The sequence below is a fragment of the Asparagus officinalis genome, chromosome 5 (genome assembly GCF_001876935.1).
Source record: "Asparagus officinalis chromosome 5, Aspof.V1, whole genome shotgun sequence".
Classification (NCBI taxonomy): Eukaryota; Viridiplantae; Streptophyta; class Magnoliopsida; order Asparagales; family Asparagaceae; genus Asparagus; species Asparagus officinalis.
This window is the reverse complement of record NC_033798.1, coordinates 111678418-111698943: the sequence shown is the minus strand read 5'-3', so window position 1 is coordinate 111698943 and position 20526 is coordinate 111678418. Positions and strand designations below refer to the sequence as shown.

The 20526-nt window shown below is 35.5% G+C and overlaps 1 protein-coding gene, 1 long non-coding RNA gene and 1 pseudogene across 11 annotated transcripts; 1 reads left to right on the top strand and 2 right to left on the bottom strand.

Moving 5' to 3' along the window:
* On the bottom strand, nt 442-12722 carry LOC109840702. Of its 7 annotated transcripts, none has more exons than XR_002247007.1 (4): nt 12249-12722; nt 7240-7303; nt 5675-5830; nt 442-4079 (listed from the first exon to the last, which is right to left on the bottom strand). It is a non-coding gene; the product is annotated as an uncharacterized LOC109840702 (long non-coding RNA). The 7 variants fall into 7 exon arrangements; XR_002247008.1 differs by lacking the exon at nt 12249-12722 and adding an exon at nt 8621-12026; XR_002247010.1 differs by lacking the exon at nt 5675-5830.
* Nucleotides 13737-14502, top strand: LOC109842384 (annotated as a pseudogene).
* LOC109840701 (immediate early response 3-interacting protein 1-like) lies at nt 14609-20085 on the bottom strand. 4 transcript variants are annotated; one of them, XM_020409440.1, is made up of 3 exons: nt 17063-17378; nt 16585-16793; nt 14609-15051 (listed from the first exon to the last, which is right to left on the bottom strand). In XM_020409440.1, exons 2-3 carry the CDS (start codon nt 16676-16678, stop codon nt 14798-14800), a joined length of 348 nt encoding a protein of 115 aa, XP_020265029.1. In that variant the 5' UTR covers nt 16679-16793; nt 17063-17378; the 3' UTR covers nt 14609-14797. The 4 variants fall into 4 exon arrangements, with proteins under 4 accessions (XP_020265029.1, XP_020265031.1, XP_020265032.1 ...); XM_020409442.1 differs by lacking the exons at nt 16585-16793; nt 17063-17378 and adding an exon at nt 19770-20085; XM_020409443.1 differs by lacking the exons at nt 16585-16793; nt 17063-17378 and adding an exon at nt 19653-19677.

Sequence of the window (20526 nt, the reverse complement as noted above, 5' to 3'; positions counted from 1 at the left end):
TCGCCTGCAAGTTGCATCCGCCCCCAAACTCGCCCTCGTCGACCTCACCTGAGTCGACCTCGAGCTTCTCGCCTGAATCGAGGTTTGATCTACACCTCAATTCCAACACTTTTTGCATACAATACCCCTTTACAAGACATTGCTAATCACGGGCGTAACGGTACATGCTATCAAACAAGAACCGCACTGGAAAGCAGGAAGTCGTCGCATAGTATTAAAACAATCAATATAAATGTAACATTTTTAGATTCCAATAAAGCAACCTGTAAATTTATTCACTCGTATGAAAGATTACATCACAAAGTTGATAAAGCCCAAAAAAACAGTGTAATAAAGGGGCATATTTCCTGGAAAATAGATTCATGACTTGCAGAATATTTATGCCTTAGCATTCGAAACTGAGAATATAGTCGAATGACTAAAACCTTCAGTACAACAGTATACATTCATAAGCTTTATATGATCTATAATTAGATGACGACATCCAAGAAAACTAGTTCACAATGATAAAATTTTCTCAAGACTACAAAGAAATAAAAGGAAAAGGGAAAAAAAAGGAGAATTGCATGGTGGGCATACAGAATTAACCTCCGAGAACATGCTGCTGTCAAGTCCTCTGCACGTTGTATTTGCAAGTCTTTAAACTCCTTTCTGCTGGGGAAGCAGCTTTCTGCACACAAAAAACTAAAAAAAGACAAAAAGAAAGTGGAAAAGCAAACTATCTGTGATGCAGAATGTAAAAATCAAAACAAGATGGAAAAATCAGGATAATGCACTAACATTGTACATATGCATCAGCATAGTCTTCAAACTCCCATGTGGATAATGAACTGACACTGTGCGCATGCATCAGTGTAGTCTTCAAACTCCTTTGTGTCATTTTTTGTGCAACAACAGAAGCATACTAATGAACCTTTGCTTGCAAATACACTTGCATATATGGTAAGTAGTTATTGGCAAATACATCACCTAGGTGAATCTTTTGTCAAGCAAGTAGAATTACCTTGAATGAGAATTAGACCAGAATTCAAATAAAATTTGAGGTGTTTGTCTTTGTACTTGTTTACAATCTTGAATCTGACGCTTAAATTAATATTGGATGTTATTCAAACTAATAGCATAGAATAAAAATCAATTTGAGAAAGATCTATCGAGAAAGAGAGATTGAAACTCTATCTCTCTCAAGATAAGTATACACGTCGGAAAAAATCTATATGAGAAGCAAAATTGATCTGACCATGTCTGCATAATAACATAGAGCACAAAGGATCACATATAAAGGGAATATTAAATAAAACAAAAGTATCAAAATAAATGCCAAAAATTTACAATATGAATAAAAGTATTCGATTTCTCATAAATGCTTTTCCAAACCAAATTTGAGCTAATAGTTACTAACATAGTGACATATTGGATTACTATTCCATCAACTTTTGCCCCCATACACATGGTAGGTTTGCTACTAGAAAAATGGATAAACACACTTCTTCCTTGCACTCAAATCTTGACATTTAGCATGTTTGCATGAAAGTTGAAGGCTCATGGCATGCTAATATACACTTCATTAGATCATTTTTCATTATCTGCTAAAAAGACTAATATCACAATCATGCAGCTGAATGTGTTTTCATTAACATAAAATAAACAGAAAAATCAATATGCAGCTCACATACAAGGTATAGGGTAAAGCGTTGCTTGGTCAAAGGTAGAAATTCCAGTTCAAACCATTACCATAAAATATTGGCAGGTCTTTTGCACAAACTCAACACATAGGCTCCCAATTGATTTTATAATCACATCCAACACGGTTAAAACATGCCCAAATGTCCAAAAAGGCTTGCATATGAAAAGAAAACAAGGAGATATGTAACCCTTGATATGTCAATCATATTCTCTTAAACCTGCTACCTTTTTTAAGGAACGACTAACACTTTTTCAGAATTCCTTTAAGACCCCTGCATGACTAGTTGTCAAGTGAGTACCTATCTATTTCTATGCACAGTGCCACAGACTGGCTACAATAATTTAGCAGAAATAATGAGTCTTAGAATGGAAATAGTAAAGCAGAGGAATCAGGACTAAGAAAGAGTTAAGATAGAAAATCAAAGCCCAACAGAAAAATATAAAGAATAAAACAAGTGAATGTTTTTATCCGAGAAGCGGCAAATCAAAAAAGTATTTAAGTGACAAAAAAGTATTTTCCAACGTTTAAAAAAGAGGATGCGCAACTGCGCAAGGCGAAGCATTAGACCCTTTTATGAAGCAATGCGTAAGCCTCAAAGCGTGAGGCGTAAGCCTGATGAGCTAAGTATATTTTAATTTATAAATATTATAAAACATATATAGCAGTATAAAATTTTAATATAGATACATTCAAGTCTTGATTAGTAAATAAGAATTAAATATGCTAAGTACTAATGCAAGTCATAATAAATTAAGCTGCACGTATACTATAAGATATGTATCTGATTTTTAGTCAAACGTTCTTTTATACCCTCCTACCTTGTGTGAAGTGTGTGCTCCAAAAGAGAAGCGCTTCATGTAACGTGAAGCACACTTTAGTTATGGTTAAAGTGATGAAGCGGGGGCTTCAAGGGATAAATAGCTTCATTTATGAGTTTCGAAGCGATTACCCTTCAAAAAGTTTTGAAGCGAGTTTCATAAAGCTTTTTCAAACACTACTATTTTCATTATATGTGTGAAGAGGTCCTATCTCCATGAAGGGTCAAATTACAACCCTAAAAACAGAAAGAATTTTTTTAGTGACAATATGTTGGCATATTTATGTGTACACTTGTATATTCAGGCATCTCAGACGATATCTTCCCAAGAGTATCTTCACTGAGGATCAGAGTGCAAGGATAACTAAAATGAAGTCATCACGGATGCCTACTTGAGAAATAAATAACAAGCAAATAAAGCAGATAATTAAAACCAAGTATGAACTACTTGTTTTGTTAACCAAGGACAGTTTCGAGCTTGGAAGATAAGCTATGTAAGCGAGAAAGATAATAGATAAATTGAAGGATTTTTTAGTAGCAAGGGACTAAAGTAAGAGTAATGCACTTAAGGATCTTGAACTTGGAATTGGGAAGATGAACTAGTAATTGATAATGTGAAGCATACATCAGAAGTGGTCAACAAAGAAAAGATTTTACATGTCTATCTCAATAGACACACAGAATCAGATGGTTTGGTTTTACCACATAGCTCATTAACTGCTACATGATGAGCAATATTATCAGGAAAAACAACCTATATTGATAAACGCACATCAAAAGGACCAATGATATAAGGCCTAAAATATCTAATCCAATCAGAATGCCCATAAAATTCTTATTCAATTTAGAGGAATAAAAATTCAGAAACCTTGTAAGTCCTTTCAGCAATTTTTCAATAAAAAAACCAGTATCAACATAAACAATTGATGTGAGGTCAATAGCCAAATGTGCTTTTCTACGTCATAATAAATTATCGTCTTAGATGTCCAACTACTATTTTCCAGAATAGCCACAGTTTTTTCAATCAGATCTTGCTGATACCACTATAGATATATTCCACAGCATAATTGATAAATGATCATCCTTTGTACCCAGTCTAATGTCATAAGTTCATATTCATAAAAGTTATGACAAAATAGTTCACTTATAGGCCATTGTTTAGGAGGCACAGCTAAAGTCTTGAGGTAGTCTCGTGCATGAGAAGCCATTTTCCTCAGATGATGAACTACAATGCCATTAAATTATCAAACATGCTTTAGCTATAACTGGGCTATAGATTTACAAATAGGACAAAGAACTAGAAATTTTTGAAAGGATCTGAACTACTGATAAATTCTTGGTTCAAACAATTTGGATTCTTACTCCAAATAAATTTGACAAAGTTCAGCAGAAAAGAAGTCAGGATTTACAGCATCAGAACAGAAAGACCAACCTGATATATCAACTGACAGAAATGGGTTGCTCTAAAGTCACAGAATAAAGTAAAATTACCAGATGAACGAATTGAGTCCTTGGAAAAACACTCTACTGAACCTGATATTAATAAAGTGAAGAAGCTCCTCCGCTCCAAAGAAATCCCTGAAAAGGAATAAATTTTACCCCTAGTTGAAAATTTGCAGTATAAATGACCACAATTATCAAGGGTCAAGTGTCCTAAAGGGCATGAATAAAAAAACAACTCTTTTTGAAACCATTGATCAGCATACAAGAGCTTTTGAAGTTCCTGAACTATTCAAAATAATAATTTCTAGGAAAAGAATAAACAAAACATATTTTTGAAAACTTTCAAAGCTATCAGAGTAGAGGCAAAATGTGCTTTCCACCACGCATTATATAAACATCTACAACTATAAATCGTCCGCAAAAGCTACTACCCTTGCAGTGATAGTGATACTAGTATACTACTCACATTAATTCATATGAACAAAGAATGCCTGTAGAGAATACTACTGGTTATGAAATTTGAAATATTGAAAATAACGGATTACAAGGTTCATAGAGCTTCTAAAAGTCAAGCAGGCTTCAGTTTATTCCAAAGGAGCTAAATGCTGGTCTAACAGTAGCGTAACATGATAGGATTTGATATGGAGACTGTGTATTATAGTCTCCTCGCAATCATATAGAATTTCTGTTGTTGTTTAGCTCTGGGGCTCGCACCATGCAACAATGCATTATCCAATAGTAAATGTTTTAGTCTTCTGCCCTTAATCCAGAATCTTACATGAAGAATGATTTTGACAGTTAGTCCCTGGTAGCACCAGGTTAAGCCATACATCCAAGCAAGTTGATCATGAACAAACCACTCTGACTTCAACTCGGTAAAACATGTTCACCTTTTTAATCTAACTCATCAAGGAGCTCCAGATTGATCTTTAAACCAGCTTTGCTTATCTAATATTGATTAAGCTCGGCTATATTAATCAGTAACCAGAGTTCCATAATAATTTCAAGGAATATTCAAAAAAAAACTATTAACACTTTCCTAAAAGCATGTGGAGCGGTAATACAAACAATGAAGTTTTATCTCAAGTTCCGTGGTCAGCTAAGGAATTATTTTGTTTCATGCAGCTGTGTTGAGGAACATTTCCATTGTTTACTGTCAAGATGTTTGGAACTTGAAGATTTCACTATTGAATTTTGTAAAAACGGGTATAAACTTTAGCTGGACTATAAATAGGCCCAGAGAACAACTTCGAAAATCGGCTTTTTCTAATGAAGAAATCATTAATAATTTTTGCTTAATCTCATTGTTTCTCCAGCTTTGTAGTGTTAACAGTGTTAACTGAAGTCTCCATAATTTGGCCTCTTAAAGACAGAAGGACACAAAGCTAACTTAGACAAGAGTAAGCAAAGTGAAAGGTATATTTCCATCAATCTACCTCAAAAACATGAAGAAAGCCAAATTGATATGCCATAGACATTTGTCTTGGATAGAAACTAATGATTAATATTTTAACATCAAAGATTTGAGGTCTTAAATTAGATTGGAAGTGATCAGCAATAGAGGTTCTGAAGTAAAACTAGTCCAGTTTTGGGAACCTAATCCAACATGCAAATCAATGTGTGGGAGATATTATCCTGCTCAAAGTGATGTTAATTGCAAAACATGATGTGACGACACATTTGTGGCATTGTATTAAAGCACTAAGGTCCATAAGGTTCACATGACTCACCAAGTAGTGTGATACTTCACTTTGATCAAACAATAAAAATAGTCAACAAATAGGAGCACAAATCCAATACTCGAAACACCATTGTCGAAAATAGGCACCTAACATGGGACATGCAGATCAAGGTAGATATCCTCGCTTTCATCCTACTAAGAAGTTCTGTTGATTACAAGCGATTAATCAGATTTACGAAATACCAAAATATTACTACAAACTGAATCATTTTAGAAAACTCCTAGTAAGTTGAAAATGACACATGAGAAGTTATTTTTAAATACTGGGACAATATCACACTGCAATTTCTATTGACTGTTTTCAACTTAAATGTTTGTCATACAAAGTACGAATTAGGAGAATAGGTATTTATGAAGGAACAATGCTCCCCCTGATTTATGTTATCAGAAGTTAAGGTCTGTAGCATCCTGCAGAGAGAAGGGTTATAGTCTCTCACTGGCTAAAATGACATCACGATATTAGAGATAAATGTCTAAGACAAACTTCCAACAATAAATTTGTCTCTTTCAACGTATATGCCCAAGGAGCTAAGATACCAAGGCAGTGGTATAAGGGCAAAGCACAAATGTGTGTATATATTCTAGATTGCTCTTTGAAACATCTAAATGTTAAATCATTTATAAGCTCAGGTTCAGGTTTAGTAATGGCCCAATTATTAAACAGGTTTTGTTTTGGGTTGAAAGGACTTGGCTGGTCCACATCTAGTATTCCCCATATTGATTTTTGTCCCCAAACATCCTTGTAACCCCCTGTTCTCAAGGACAAGTTTTGATGGCATGTCACATTTCCCCACTGATTGAACATTTTGTTAGAAGATACAAACAAATTGGATTCAGCAACATATAATGGTGCTCACAGAAATACGGTCATTGCCTCATTGGGCATTTATTTATGTCCCCTTCCAAAATGTCATCTAATACACATGAATCCTCGACCATGAACCTCATTTTACTTGTCTGCCATGCCCACCCCAAAAAAATAAAAATAAAATGAGGTAGGTACCAATATGTGGCCACTTTATGTACAATGAGAAGCCATGTAACTAGTGAGTCCATTAAATTTAATAGTATCAGTTGCTAGAAACTGGCATGAACTGTGAATTACAGGGTCGATGTTAGTATGATAAGAAGTCAGAAATTTGGTCAATCCTATTGTTGAATAAGTGTCATGTGGAATAGCAACACTTGTTCGTGGGGATAGAGCTTGGCCATTGTAGTGAGGGACACTAATGTACATGTTACATCACACAGAGATCCAATCAACTGCAGTTCTACTTAGATAAGCTTCAAGTAAAAGACATGTACCATCCTCTACCAAGTAATCCCAAAGAATAAGAGAAAATTCAAATCTCAACTACACAGTAAGTAGGAAGAAGCATAATTATTAGATCATGACCAGCATAAGCAGTGCAGGTTCAGCTTTTAAATGATATCGGTAGTTCCAATGTTGCATTCAAAAGAAAATGAGAACTTAAATTGTATACCTATATTTTTAAATGATATCGGTAGTTCCAATGTTGCATTCAAAAGAAAATGAGAACTTAAATTGTATACCTATATGATGGAAGAGACTTCATAATTATGAGAAATGATGCAGGAATCAGGTGAACAAAAGATTCTGTAATGAGACAAAATAACAGTCATATAAGTGCTCAGAAACTAGCTGAATCACCCAAAAAAAGTGCTTTTAAAGCCAAACAGCAATTATGACAGGTAATTAAAACTTGTTTAACAGAATCAGGAGAAAAAACAAGTGCTTTTAAAGTCAAAAGGCAATTATGACTGGTAACTAAAACTTGTTTCAGTTACCACTAGACTCTACTCGGTTCATTTGTCAGACAACTACAAGCTAAAGCATCTAATTAATGTTTGAGGTGCAAACGTAACAAATTGCAGAAAAGTAAAGGTCTGTTAACTACTATTCTAGCTCAAATTAGATTGTAAAAGTAAAGGTGAAGTCCCTCGTTCAACGACAGTGGCCTAAGCCAGTAACCTGTTATTTCTAATTGCATAAATCATTTGCTGTTTTATGCAAACTATGTGATTGAACTACTATTTTTGTCCTCTTAATATCTTCTGTCGCAAACAGGTCAAATTGTCTCGTTCTGTATCTTAGATCTACATGACATGTCGCGTAGCAAAATGGTGAATAAAGTACAAGTCACCGTTTATTGTCTCCCACTATTGCCTTGTGTATAAAGGTGGGACAGGACTATTTCCTTCTGCAGAACATCATCCGTTGAGCCGGCAAAAACAGATATGCCATGAACTGTAGTTCATAAGATTTGAATCTCCATAAAATTGTACACGTATAGCAATATACATGCTATATAATATACATTATTCCCCTATGGAGTCCGCTGTCTGCAAAACCTACTCTTTTTATACAAATCCGATACTGATTAAATTTGTGTGCAGCACCACTTTGAAACTGGAAATTTTAAGTATGTAAAGAATATGTATATTCTTTTACAGTCAAACAAAGGATTCTTACACCTAGGCAAATTAAGTAAAAGAACAGATCAACCTGCCTACTCTAACCTCACGAATCTTCAAAATAGAATAGAATGAAATGAAAATTCATAGAGGTCATAAATTGGTAATTAAGTTAAGAAATTCTAAAACTTCATTGGTTTAGAATCCAAAAACTCATCACTCAAAAGCTCACTAATTCCTGTTGTCTTCTCCATTAACGAAGATCCTCCAAAATTGCATATATCCAACAATAGGATGACTTTGAAGAAATAACTGATATTAGAAATCTTGCTACAGACAAAGCCTTGACCTAGCAAGGTTTTGTGGTAGCTATAAGATTTCTTATAGCATGATTAACAGAATTTAACACTCGTTTACATACTAAAACGATTATAGCATGATTAACATAATTTAACACTCATTTACATACTAAAACAAGATTGAATAAAATGGTACATACCTTCTTCCATTGTTGAATGTAATGAACACCGAATTACCGATAATTTTTCTTCCTTGTCCACTCCACAACACAAAACCGAGATGATGGATTATTATCACAGGACTTGATTATTGATCATTCATTGTGTGTGGACAAGCGACTCTCTTTATAGAACTCCCACCATCAAGGAGTTCATAACTACCCAATGTAGTTATGTCTTAAAAACCACCAAAGTAGTTAATTCCAAAATTCAAACTCAAATTGCTATTAATGTCACATAATAGAATATGAAGAGTCAAAATTCTAACAGCAGCAACCACAAGCTTGGTTTTGCATGCTTGACGAGAAAGCAAAAGGATGGTAAAGAACAATATGATAGCTAGACGGCTTCCCTCTTGAAAGCTTAAAGGAGAAGCAGGTTTGGGATATAGGCTTTAGATGTAGTCCCTTCAAAATGTTTGGGATAATGGCTGCTAGATAACCAATTGTATGTAACCCAAGGAAAGACGGAGAACCATTCGTATGTAACCATAAAACCTTTCCTGTGGACTTCCCCCCTGCCATGTCATTTCTTCGTCTATCCAATAACGCAACTGGGTACAAACGCAACTGGGTACAGTTCACATAAGGACTAAATAACTATTGGAATTTCCTTTAAAAAAGAAAAGAGCCTACACTGGGTACAGTTCACATAAGGACTAAATAATTATTGGAATTTCCTTTTAAAACATAAAAGGGCCTACACAGTATGGAACCATGATGTGATCTACATACAAACATGAAATGCCTTTTCCTTCTCCCTTCTTCACGGTCCATTCCTTCATCTATCCTTATTTTCCGTGGCAACTTATGCATTTCTATTTGTAAATCAGTTGTGCGTATGTAGTGCTCACTGCAAATATTCCATCCCACAAGCAAAATTACGTACAACCATGAAAATCTCCCATCAACAGTCAAAAAACCTGTTTTCATCAAGGTTTTAAATGTCGGTTATCAGGAATTTATCGGACGGTCAAAATCCTTATCAGATAGCGAAAATCGGGGATATATCGGGGATAAGTAGTATTTATCGGAGTAATATACTAGCAAATAATAAACAAACATAAGCTTGAAAAAAAAATATAATGTTAGTCAAAATGAAATAATAAACAAGCAAATAATAAGATAACATCAAGAATGAAGAACCATCTACGCATCTACATAATTATTGTTTAATCATGAGATTCATAAATTAATTTACTAAGTTGATATTTAGTAGTTATGAGCCATTATCAATATCCATAAACAAACATAACCTAATCACCAATCAACCAAGTTCCAAAAGCAACAAATAGTTCATAATTTGTAAATATTCAAAGAGCAAATCGAAAAGAAAGTAAAAGCTCCCAAATCCTACTTATCGGTCGATAAAGGCGATATTTAGAGCCTACTTATCGGCCGATAAGTGCCTTTATCGCCGATAAACCTCAAAACGATAACCGATTAAAAATCCTACTTATCCTAGCGGAAAGCTCCCAAATCCGATAACTCGGCGATAATATCGGATTATCGGCCGATATTTAAAACCATGGTTTTCATGGTGCAGCTTGTCTGTATATGTCGGGATGTTGTTTAGCTTAGAAATCTGTTCGCGGTTTGGCAAATGACAAAACTTTGTCCACGATCCATAAAGTTTTTTAGAGCTATTGCTTTCTATAGTTTCCATCTATGAAACACAGGCACGCATAACATGAAGCCGTGTTGTGTCGTGTCCGTGTCGGACACACGTGTCGAACACACTTATCCTATGTATTTTTTAGGATTTGCCTCGTGTCGGCGTGTTGGATGGCCGTGTCGGATCCGTGTCCGTGCTACATAGGTTTCCATGATGCATGATGCTAGTACTTGCCTTCATGTCATTTTTCTTGGTCAAATAAAGTTTTTGTTGCATTTGCCTTGGTTGAGTCTGACTGATTAATTATCCTCTTGTAAACATTTTGGCGTCATCATGTTATCTTTCATGGTTTTAGGGTCAAAGGAGCGCTTTAGATGGAAAAATAAATTTGATCAATATTTCACAATTAATAGAAATACTCCTGTTTCAGATCAAACGTATCATAGGCTACCATGAATAAACTTGATTGTGAACATCGGATACAGATAAACTCAGCAGCAAGCTAACATAACTATGATTCTATACAACATAGTAAATCTGATTACAAAACAAGTGTCATCCAAAGACACAGCAACAACTACAAGGAAACAATTGAAGAAGAGCTTTAACAAATGTTTGTTAAAGGGGCATGGACATCTGAACAATTTTTACAGATGCCCAAGTGGAATTACCTTGAGAGTAAGGTCACAGATCATAACCAAAACCATGCGTAATAAATATGCTTTAGGAGAAGGCACAAGTATATGGATCAAAGAAAGAAGTTTCAGCAACCAAGAAAAGGGTTTAATTTCTTCCTCTGTTGGAAAACTGGCACAAGCTGGATACAGGAAGATTATTCATGTAAACAACCCAATAATCAGAATTTACTGGTGAAGCTTTAACTATGATTTTTTGGTCTTCAAGTATGTTGTCTGTTTCATCGCATTGTATTATATTGTATTATATTACTATATTGTATTATATTATTTATAGTATATTACAGTACATTATATACTGGTTTACACAATTATGTCCGACGACGAACATATTCTAAAATCAAATTACATTGGTCGACAAAAGAAGAGTTTTGTGAACTCATCTCATCAATACAAATGCCGAATGCCAAACAAAATTTCTCATTTCCTCCTATAGGAGATAAATATGTCAGACCTTATAAAATACCTATAGGACGTAGGAAAAATTAATAATTGCGGAAAATAAGAGATTAGAGGGGGTAGACACATCCTTGACAACCTTTTAGACATATTAATCTTTTAAAGCAGTAAAACGGCTCACGGATTTAATTCACATGTTTGCATCAGTGCAAATCATTGAAACTGGTCTAGAAATTCAAAATTATGGATTAATAAAAAATGAGACAGAGCATGACAGAAATAATTAGGGGAAAAGGATAAAAGGAACCTTTGGGCATTGGCAGGTAAATCCCATGAGCTAAGTGAATGTGATAAATATCATGAAAAAAAATTATGACTGGCCAAGCTATTCCCGGGAGAAGTCATATAAGGGAGAATCAAATTCAAGATCCTAGGGACTTTTGGACATTGGCAGGTAGAATCCCAGCAGATAAGTGAACAAGACAGATGGCATGACTGGCCAAGCTCAGACAACAAGCTTAAGCTATCACCCAGAGGAGTCCGAGAAGCAAAAATTAAATTCAAGATCCTAGGTACATTTTAAAAGTCCGACAACACGACCTTAATGAAAAAATAAAATATAAAATATGAATTTTGAAATATTAAATAATAAATCTGTATAAATGAAAACAATATGAGATCAATCAGCTACTTCATATGAATTTTGAAATATTAAATAATAAATCTGTATAAATGAAAACAATATGAGATCAATCAGCTACTTCAGAAAGGTAAAATTAATCTTTACTGCTAAACCATTAGACCCATTGTCAGTTCTGTACAAATATTTTATGACAAATTTTCAATTTCGACCTGTTTAGAAATTTTATCATCAAAGACGACCTATTTCTAATTTAATTACCAAAATCGACTCAGTTTCAACCAACTCGGCATAGCCAACTCGGGATACTAAGTGTAAGCCGAGGCAATCTGATCAAATGAGAGAGAAGTAAACGCTCCAGTAAGCCAATTTAGGTCTAGGGTTTCATTCTGCTCATCCACTTCTTCAGTGTCTGATCCCCAATGGGGTATTTGCTTGGATTGAGGGAATGAAGATAACGAGGGATTCCGCTTCTTCTTCTTCTTCTTATTCTTCTTATTCCCGCCTCCATTATTCGATTCCGAGGGTTTCATCGTCGAAGTGAGGATTCCGGCGGCCTTGAAGGGATCGCGGCCGGCTAAGCTAGGGTTAGGGTTTCGCTCCGGCGCTCATCGACGCCGTCGGCGTCGGATCCGAGATGGACCGGCTTGTCGATGGAGAGGGAGGGGAATTGAGGCTGAGTGTGGGAAGGGGACGAGGGCTTTTGCTTCTTTATTGCTTTACTCTTGAAGGGGACGAGGGTTGCTTTACTCTTGTCTATGTTTCAACCAGGTCGGTTTTTAAATTTTTTTTGTAAAAACGGTCGTTTTTTAAAAATAAATAGGAAAAAGGGTTGGTTTTGAAAATTTGTCCTTTTTCCTATTTATTTTTAAAAAACGACCGTTTTTACAAAAAAAATTTAAAAACCGACCTGGTTGAAACCAGGTCGGTTTTTAAAAAAATTTATCCGAAACTTCACGGAAGTTGAACTCCCGTAAAGTTTGAAGTTAAACTCTCGTGAAGTTTTGTAGTTTAATTTTTTTTTTGAACTGCGAAGTTTTGTAGTTCAATTTTTTTTTGAATTGCGAAACTTTACGGGAGTTCAACTCCCGTGAAGTTTAGAAGTTTTACTAAACTTCACGGGAGTTCAACTCCCGTAAAGTTTTTAAAGTTTTTTCACAAAAACCGACCTGGTTTCAGCGCCAAAGCTGAAACCGGGTCGGTTTTTGCAATTAAGTTTGAAAGGGGTTGTTTTCTGGGATTAAATTTTCAAATAGGTTGGTTTTGAAAATTTATCCATTGAAATTATTGAGACTGTAACTTCATGAAGCGTGCGGCTATAAAACTTCAGGTAGTTAAGTCTCGTTTTGGGCAACCCTAATCAAGCTAATTATCAGAGCTTAAGCCTCACGGGACTTGCCTCACGAGACTTGACCTTGAAGTCCCCTGAAGTTTCATAAATTTTTTCTTTAAAATCAATTCAGTTTTAAGTCAAAACTAAGTCGATTTTGACAATTAAATTGGAAATGGGTTGTTTTGTCAATTAAATTTCTAAATGGGTCCAATTTAAAAATTTGTTCAATATTTGGTGACATATTTGACCGTATGAATATTTTAAATTTTAGAGAACTAGCTGGAATGGTTAGAAATCCAAAGAGGTGCCTCGTTACTACTTTATGATATTGTTATCGGTGTCCTTCTAAAAGAGATAAGAATTGGATAACCTCTATGAGGAAAGGATTAAAAAGGGTTTTCTGCCGCAGATAAAATATGGATACAGGAATAAGTCCTCCTTCTAGGGATTACAGCATTCCAGGATCACATACAAGTAAGATCTTTAGTACCGTTGGTGCTGTGGCAAGTCCCGTATTTGCTTACAATACAGGAATGCTGCCTGAGATACAGGGATTACAGCATTCCTCTCTTCTTATTACAGAAGCCTCCCGTTATCAAGAACACGGACAAAAAGCTCTTTGGTTTCAGTCCACAGTTGGCGGACTGCCACTGTATGCTGTTACTTTTGCAGGGTATTGGGCTTATATGGATCCTCCACATCGACTTACCTTCTCAATAGCGTGAATGGCCCCATTTGGGCGGAGACAATGACAAATGCTGCAGCCTTTTTACAGACAGTCATTGCTTTGCATGTAATCTCTCCTACTTCTAACCTTATTTGAGTTTGTTTTGATTATGGATCATTATAGTCACAGATATTCTGACATTTCTTTTTTTATTGAAAAATTCCTCAAGGTCCTAAAATATGGGACCAATAGGGGGACAAGTGAGGTTGTCCCCCCATTAGATAATGAGTTGGTCATCATTAATGATAACCAACTCATTAATGATAACCTCACTTGTCCCCTCTATTGGTCACATATTTTGAGTCCCTTCAGCAAAGCTCTTCTTTATTTATCTTCAGATATTTGCTAGTCCAATGTATGAGTACCTGGACACTGAATATGGGCGAGCAAATGGGAGTGTTTTTTCCTTGCAGAACATGAATAACCAGGGATTGTGGAAGTGCACGTGCATGTAAAATTTTGAAATTTTAAAAGGTAGAATGAGTATGCGTTCAACAAATATCCAACAATTACACAAATCTGTATTAAACTGTCCAAATTTGTTTAAACAACCACCCAAACTGAATTTCAAAAAATAATTAGCAAAACACCTGACAGTCGTTCACTAATTTTATATCTCCAATTTTTTCATACATAATTGCAAGCTGATACATAATTCAACGGCAAACGTAAACAACGTCTAATGTCACGTACAATACAGGCCACAAAAATATTGTTTCTCACCCACAAGCAGAAAATCCAAGCTAAATCTCATCCAGAAACGAGCTTCACAAGGATGGTAATAGCATTGAGAACTATGAGGGGTACTCTCAGATATTGAGTTGCATAGATGAGCCCTATGAGCTGCCCTTTCAATGATTTGGCTCGTTGGAGTCCTGAGACATCTGAGAAGCTCCATCCTCTAGGTGCAAGAAACCTGTCCTCGTTCAGTATTGCCAGCGCATTTGCAAGAAGCAGAAAGCCTTCGAGCAATGTCCACAACCCCATTCTTGAAGGTAATGCTTCTGCATTTAAACATGAGAACAGATTATCAGACTCATACAAAGTTATGTTGCTATATGGAACAATGAGCTTCAAGTTCAAGAAGAACATATTCTTTTGGCCAAGAAAAGAGGTGGCATGAAAAAGAAATGAAAGCATACTGCAAATACAGTTTTCATGACAAAGTTACTAGGCGTGTTCTGCTACTGGAACGAGAGGAACTGTGCAACTGAAAACTTCGAGAGAACACCATAAACAGAAGAGAATAACAAGGTTGTAAATTGTGAAACAACACTCATAATGTATAAATTTATATTTCAGAGTATAGCTAACAGAACATTATAATCCATAAGACATTGGGGACTGTATTTATCGGAAGGAAGTGAAAACATGATGGGTTTTAGCACGGCCATTTGGTACCTTGAAAGTCTCCATATGGTAATTATAAAAATGTTGAAGCTAGATAGTTATCTCTGATTTCAAATAAAAAGGCGACAGTTCGAGGGTAATCTGAAAATGTTTACATTGTTATGCTGCAAGAGAAACCTTATTACCACTTCTAGGGGTTGAAATGCTGTTTGTTGAATGAATTCATAGCCAAGAAGGACGGCAACAATCACAAAACAAAATAACCTTCGTTTTTCATCACTCCATGTTCTAATGGACTAATAAAAATCCTAAAGAATAAGAGAATAATTGTGTGGATATTGATTGAGCCTTTGAGGAACATATTACTATATAAAAAGAATGTCCACTAAACAACATGAGAAAACAAAAAAAGTACACAAGTATGAGAAGGGGAAATGTGGAGAAGATGAGAAGCTTGCATCATCGTACACACACACAACCATGATCTATTCAAAACATATACGGAAAAGCTTGCTACATCATATTCGCATGCTACCCTATCACTAAGGGGTGGTAAACGACCGAATCGAATCGAATATCACAATATTGATATTCGCATCCGAGTTCGATTCATATTGTGATATTCAAATCCGTGGTCGAATTCAACTCGAATACTAAACTGAATTCAAATTCAGTTCGTATATCTACACTTCCATTCGTCAATTATTCGTGGGTATTTGATTAAACCCCTCCTACAATCTCATCGTCATATCTACAAAGGCTTCCGCTCGTCGAACACATAAGATGAGAAAGAGAAAGCCTAACTGTGAAATGTTTGGAAGTGAGATCCTCGTCATCAGCACCTTTCGATCAGCAATCCGCCCGTCGAACATGAGATGAAGAGAATGAGTCGTGTGTGTTGCTATGTCGGAGACAGCGGCAGTTTAAAACATGAGAGAAGAGAAACCCATCTCTATGCGACCTCATCCGTCTCACAAGAAATACAAGCAATTAGCCTGTTTCATCCTCTAACACTTCTTAGTTTCTCCTAGCGTACTTCTCTCTTTCTTTGTTTACACAGACATAATAGTAAAAATGCTTTAATGACAATCATGGCCGATAAAACTCCAAGGAACCCATCTCTATGCGACATACACAACTCTGATCATTCTAACAAATAATGACATGGTATACAGTTACTAACTCACCGATTTGAAAAGAAAGAAGGTCCATTAGCCTGCTTGATCTTATAAACCATCCTCTAAGCTCCCCCTTCTGTACTTCTCTCTTCTCCCTCATCATCTCTATGCGCGTTATCAATGTATCTTAATGGTTTGACCCCTTCAATTATACATTACTAGGACATAACACAAAGATCCAATCATTCCCTTCCCCCTTCATTAATTGCTGAAAGTATCTAGAAAATTCAAAATATGATTATAATCGAAACTGAAAAAAGCAACAGCCTGAAGTCGAGATGTTGATCACAGTCACATTTTAGAAAAAATTAAGGTGATATTGGGGGCAAAAGTAAGGCAAATAATAATAATAAAGAGATCTAGTTCACGAGTAAACCCTAACTCGCCTGATTCAGAATTGGGTACGGGGAAAAAAACAAGATGCATAATGGTAAAAATAAACAGGAAGATACTTAATTAAATATCGAAATTTATAAAGATCAAAAACCTCAAATTCTTCGATCTCTGCTGATGCTCGTCACTTTCGGCTTCTTGATTCCTCTCCAACAGGGGAAGAAAGAAAGAACAGAGTGACTACGATATAGTTCTTATTGGGCCAGTACAAAAGTATTTCTTAGTTGGGCTGGATACTTTGTGGGCTACAGATGAAACCCAATAAAAAATAACTAAGAAGTGTGAATACTATTTCCGGTTCGAAAGAACAGACTTTGAGAGAACATTATTTGTGGGCTACAGATGACTCCATGTAAGTAGTGCACAGACTCTACCCAATTCCATGCAAAGGTCGAGCTTTTAGACACAATACAGAACCATCCATACAGGACAGGTCCAGGCTGGGGATTAACATCCTTATGGACATTTATTATATGCATACTTATAGGTTTAAAAAGATACTAAATGAGGACGCAAACACTTGTTGCAAATGCAATGATGGGAAAGTTTGACAACACCAACAAAAGAAAATGAGACAGATTATGTTGTGTATAAGAGAATGTGACAAATTATTCCTCTGCCGCTGTGTTTGAGAGGATTGATTAACATCAATCAATTTTGTGTACAATGTTTAAAATAGAATGAAAATTTCAGTTTGTCAATGTTTGTTGTATGTGTAGAGCACAAATGTCTTTTATGTACATATTCCTGTATATGTGTTTCAGAGGATTGATTAACATAAATCAATTTTATGTACAATGCATAAAACATAGTGAGATATTCAGTTTGTGCATAAAATATAGTGAAAATTTCAGTTTGTGTACATTGTGTGCGTGGAGGTCCTGTTGCATGTTGTATCAATTCGTGGATGTTTTCAGAAAGATGAATCATGGTACCATTTTCAACAATATAACAGTAACATGTTTCCACTACCTGTAAGCAGAGATCAAGTGTTGTACCCGACATGTCAACTTTTCCATCCAAGAAAGAGCAACTAGTTAGGAAAGCTTGTGAAATCCAGTTTATCTATAATGACACCACCAAGCAGTGGCTTATTCAGTACCAAACTGCCAGATTCTTCTTTGATAATCTATTACAAGGTGGTATAACGGCATATATAACATAAAAAGGCCAAAAGAACAACAAAATTATCAAATACTTCAAAGAAGTAAATAAGCCCATTAACAGTAACCAAATATAGATACAATCAACTGCGCCATGATACACATCCAAATCTCAGCTCGGAAACAAAATCAAGACATTCATGTCAAAAATATAGAAACATTTATCATTAGGTAATATTGCCTATTTGTTAAGCATAAATATATCATTAGCAATAGAGAAATGGGAAATGAATAGACAGTTCACTTCCAAGATATTAAGTTATTGCAAGAAAGAATTTCAGCCACATAAATTTCAGCCACAATTATCATTAGGTAATCTTGCCTCCACAAACAAATGCAAGCATGCACAGATAACATTGCATATGTTAATATGTGTATACATGAATGTTGGCATGAAGTTATGTTAGCCAGACTAGACAATAACAGAGGGTTCCATGCAAATAGTGCATCATGTTCATACAGAAGTATCAAATATGTGCATGCCAAGCTTCATAAAAATAGCAACTCAATAATTATCAAGGCAAGACAACTCATAATTCTGGAAAGAAAAAGAAAGGAACAGAGATTCTAAATGCTAATATTCAAGGTTTAGTTCTTAGCCTCCTGTAATAGAGCAAATAAATGACATTTAATTTTTATTTCAATAATGAAAATATTTCTAATAATCTCTCCGCATATCATCGGCTATTTGTTGCCTTAGAATCTCCCCTCATCTATACTCTTCATTATCATTTACAGGAGCTTCTTCAACATCTATCATCTGGTTCAAAACTTCCTGATCAACTTGTTCAAGAAGTCCCTCGTCAGGATCAACACCCATTAGAAAACTATGTAGGATAGTACATGCATATATAATATCTTTTTGTGATTCAATTGTATCTATAATATTTATCATCGTAGATAAGAGTTACAGAATATAGAAGAAATAAATATAGAAGCATAGAAGAGGGGATAAGGATCTCTAAACTTAATTTACTTAATTTAGTCTTATCCTCTCTTCCTCTACTGTAAAATGTCAGCTTTAGGTGTAAGAAAATTTTGCGATGTTGGCGTTCAAAATTCTATTCACGATACAAACACACAAATACACTCTCACCTGCCTACATAATTTATATGGTATATGCACATTTAAAAGTATATTGTATTTTTATCCGGCAGAAAGAGAGTCAAATTTTGTCATGTCACCTTCTTTTGGAATGGAAATCAATGTGGGTATTTTAAGCCAAAATTGGAAGAATATGTTGAAGTCCCAAGTGATAGTGGAATCACATTCAATGTCAAACCGAAGATGAAAGCCATGGTTGCCTAAGCCAAAAGCTGTCAACTTTTACTAAAGTCGTGAAAATAAGCAACCATCCATAAAAGAGTGCATGATATGGTTCATAAAACAATTAAGAACAACAAATAGCAAAAATGAAATGCAAAAATATCAAGTTTTGATTAAAAAAAGTCTAAGGAGCGTTTCATCAAACACTTAGAAAGCAAGACCTAATTGAAGATCATGTGGGCTGATTTTGATACCTTTCAAGTGTTGGTGAACTCGACAACGGCTTGGCTTCCTCTCTTAGATCAAAATAGACCTCTGATTTTTCTTAAAAAGGTAAAAATTAATGAAAGGTAGAGAGAGATTAGGGTTACCTCGATGAGTTTTAGGAGGAGGCGGCCACGGTGGTGGCGCGGCGGGATGCCGGCAGCGGAGATGAAAGAGATCCGAGAGAGGTCGAGGGAGAGAGATCCGAGAGAATGACGAGAGAGATCTCAAGGAGATTGAGATCGAGATGGGAGAGAGAGAGAGAGAGAGAGAGAGGAGAGAACGAGGAGGCGAGAGATAGAAAGAGAAAGAAGATGGACGCGAGTTTTGGAGGGAGAGGCGAGAGATCGGGGTCAGGTTGGGAGGCGACGAGCAAGGCGATTCCGTTTCTCCCCTCGTTTTCACTAGTGCAGCGGGGAGAAAAAGCGGAAAACTAAAAATGTATATTGGTTTTTCTACGGTGAATTTTTTTTTTTTTTTTTTTTTTTTGTTTTTTTTGATTTTTTTTTTTTTTTTTTTTTTTTGGCTTGTTTGGATTTGGAGGGCGTGAAGGGAACCTAGGGAACCTAGAGGAAGTTAAGTAAAGGGAATGAAAAACTTATTTGGGAAACTAGTAAGGTGAATCAAGGGGAAGTTATTTCACCTCGTTTGAAAAGTATAATAACTGGAAGGGAAGGGAATGTATATAACTTGACATAAATACCCTTACATAAATATCCTCACATTTGTTTTTAAAATTTTAGCCGTTGGATTTTGATCTTAGCTAGGGGTAAATATATCTCTCTATATTTGTTGTATTCCCCATCTTTACCTTCACCCCCATTACACCCCAAAATTGAGGGGGGAAGAAATCATGGTATTTTC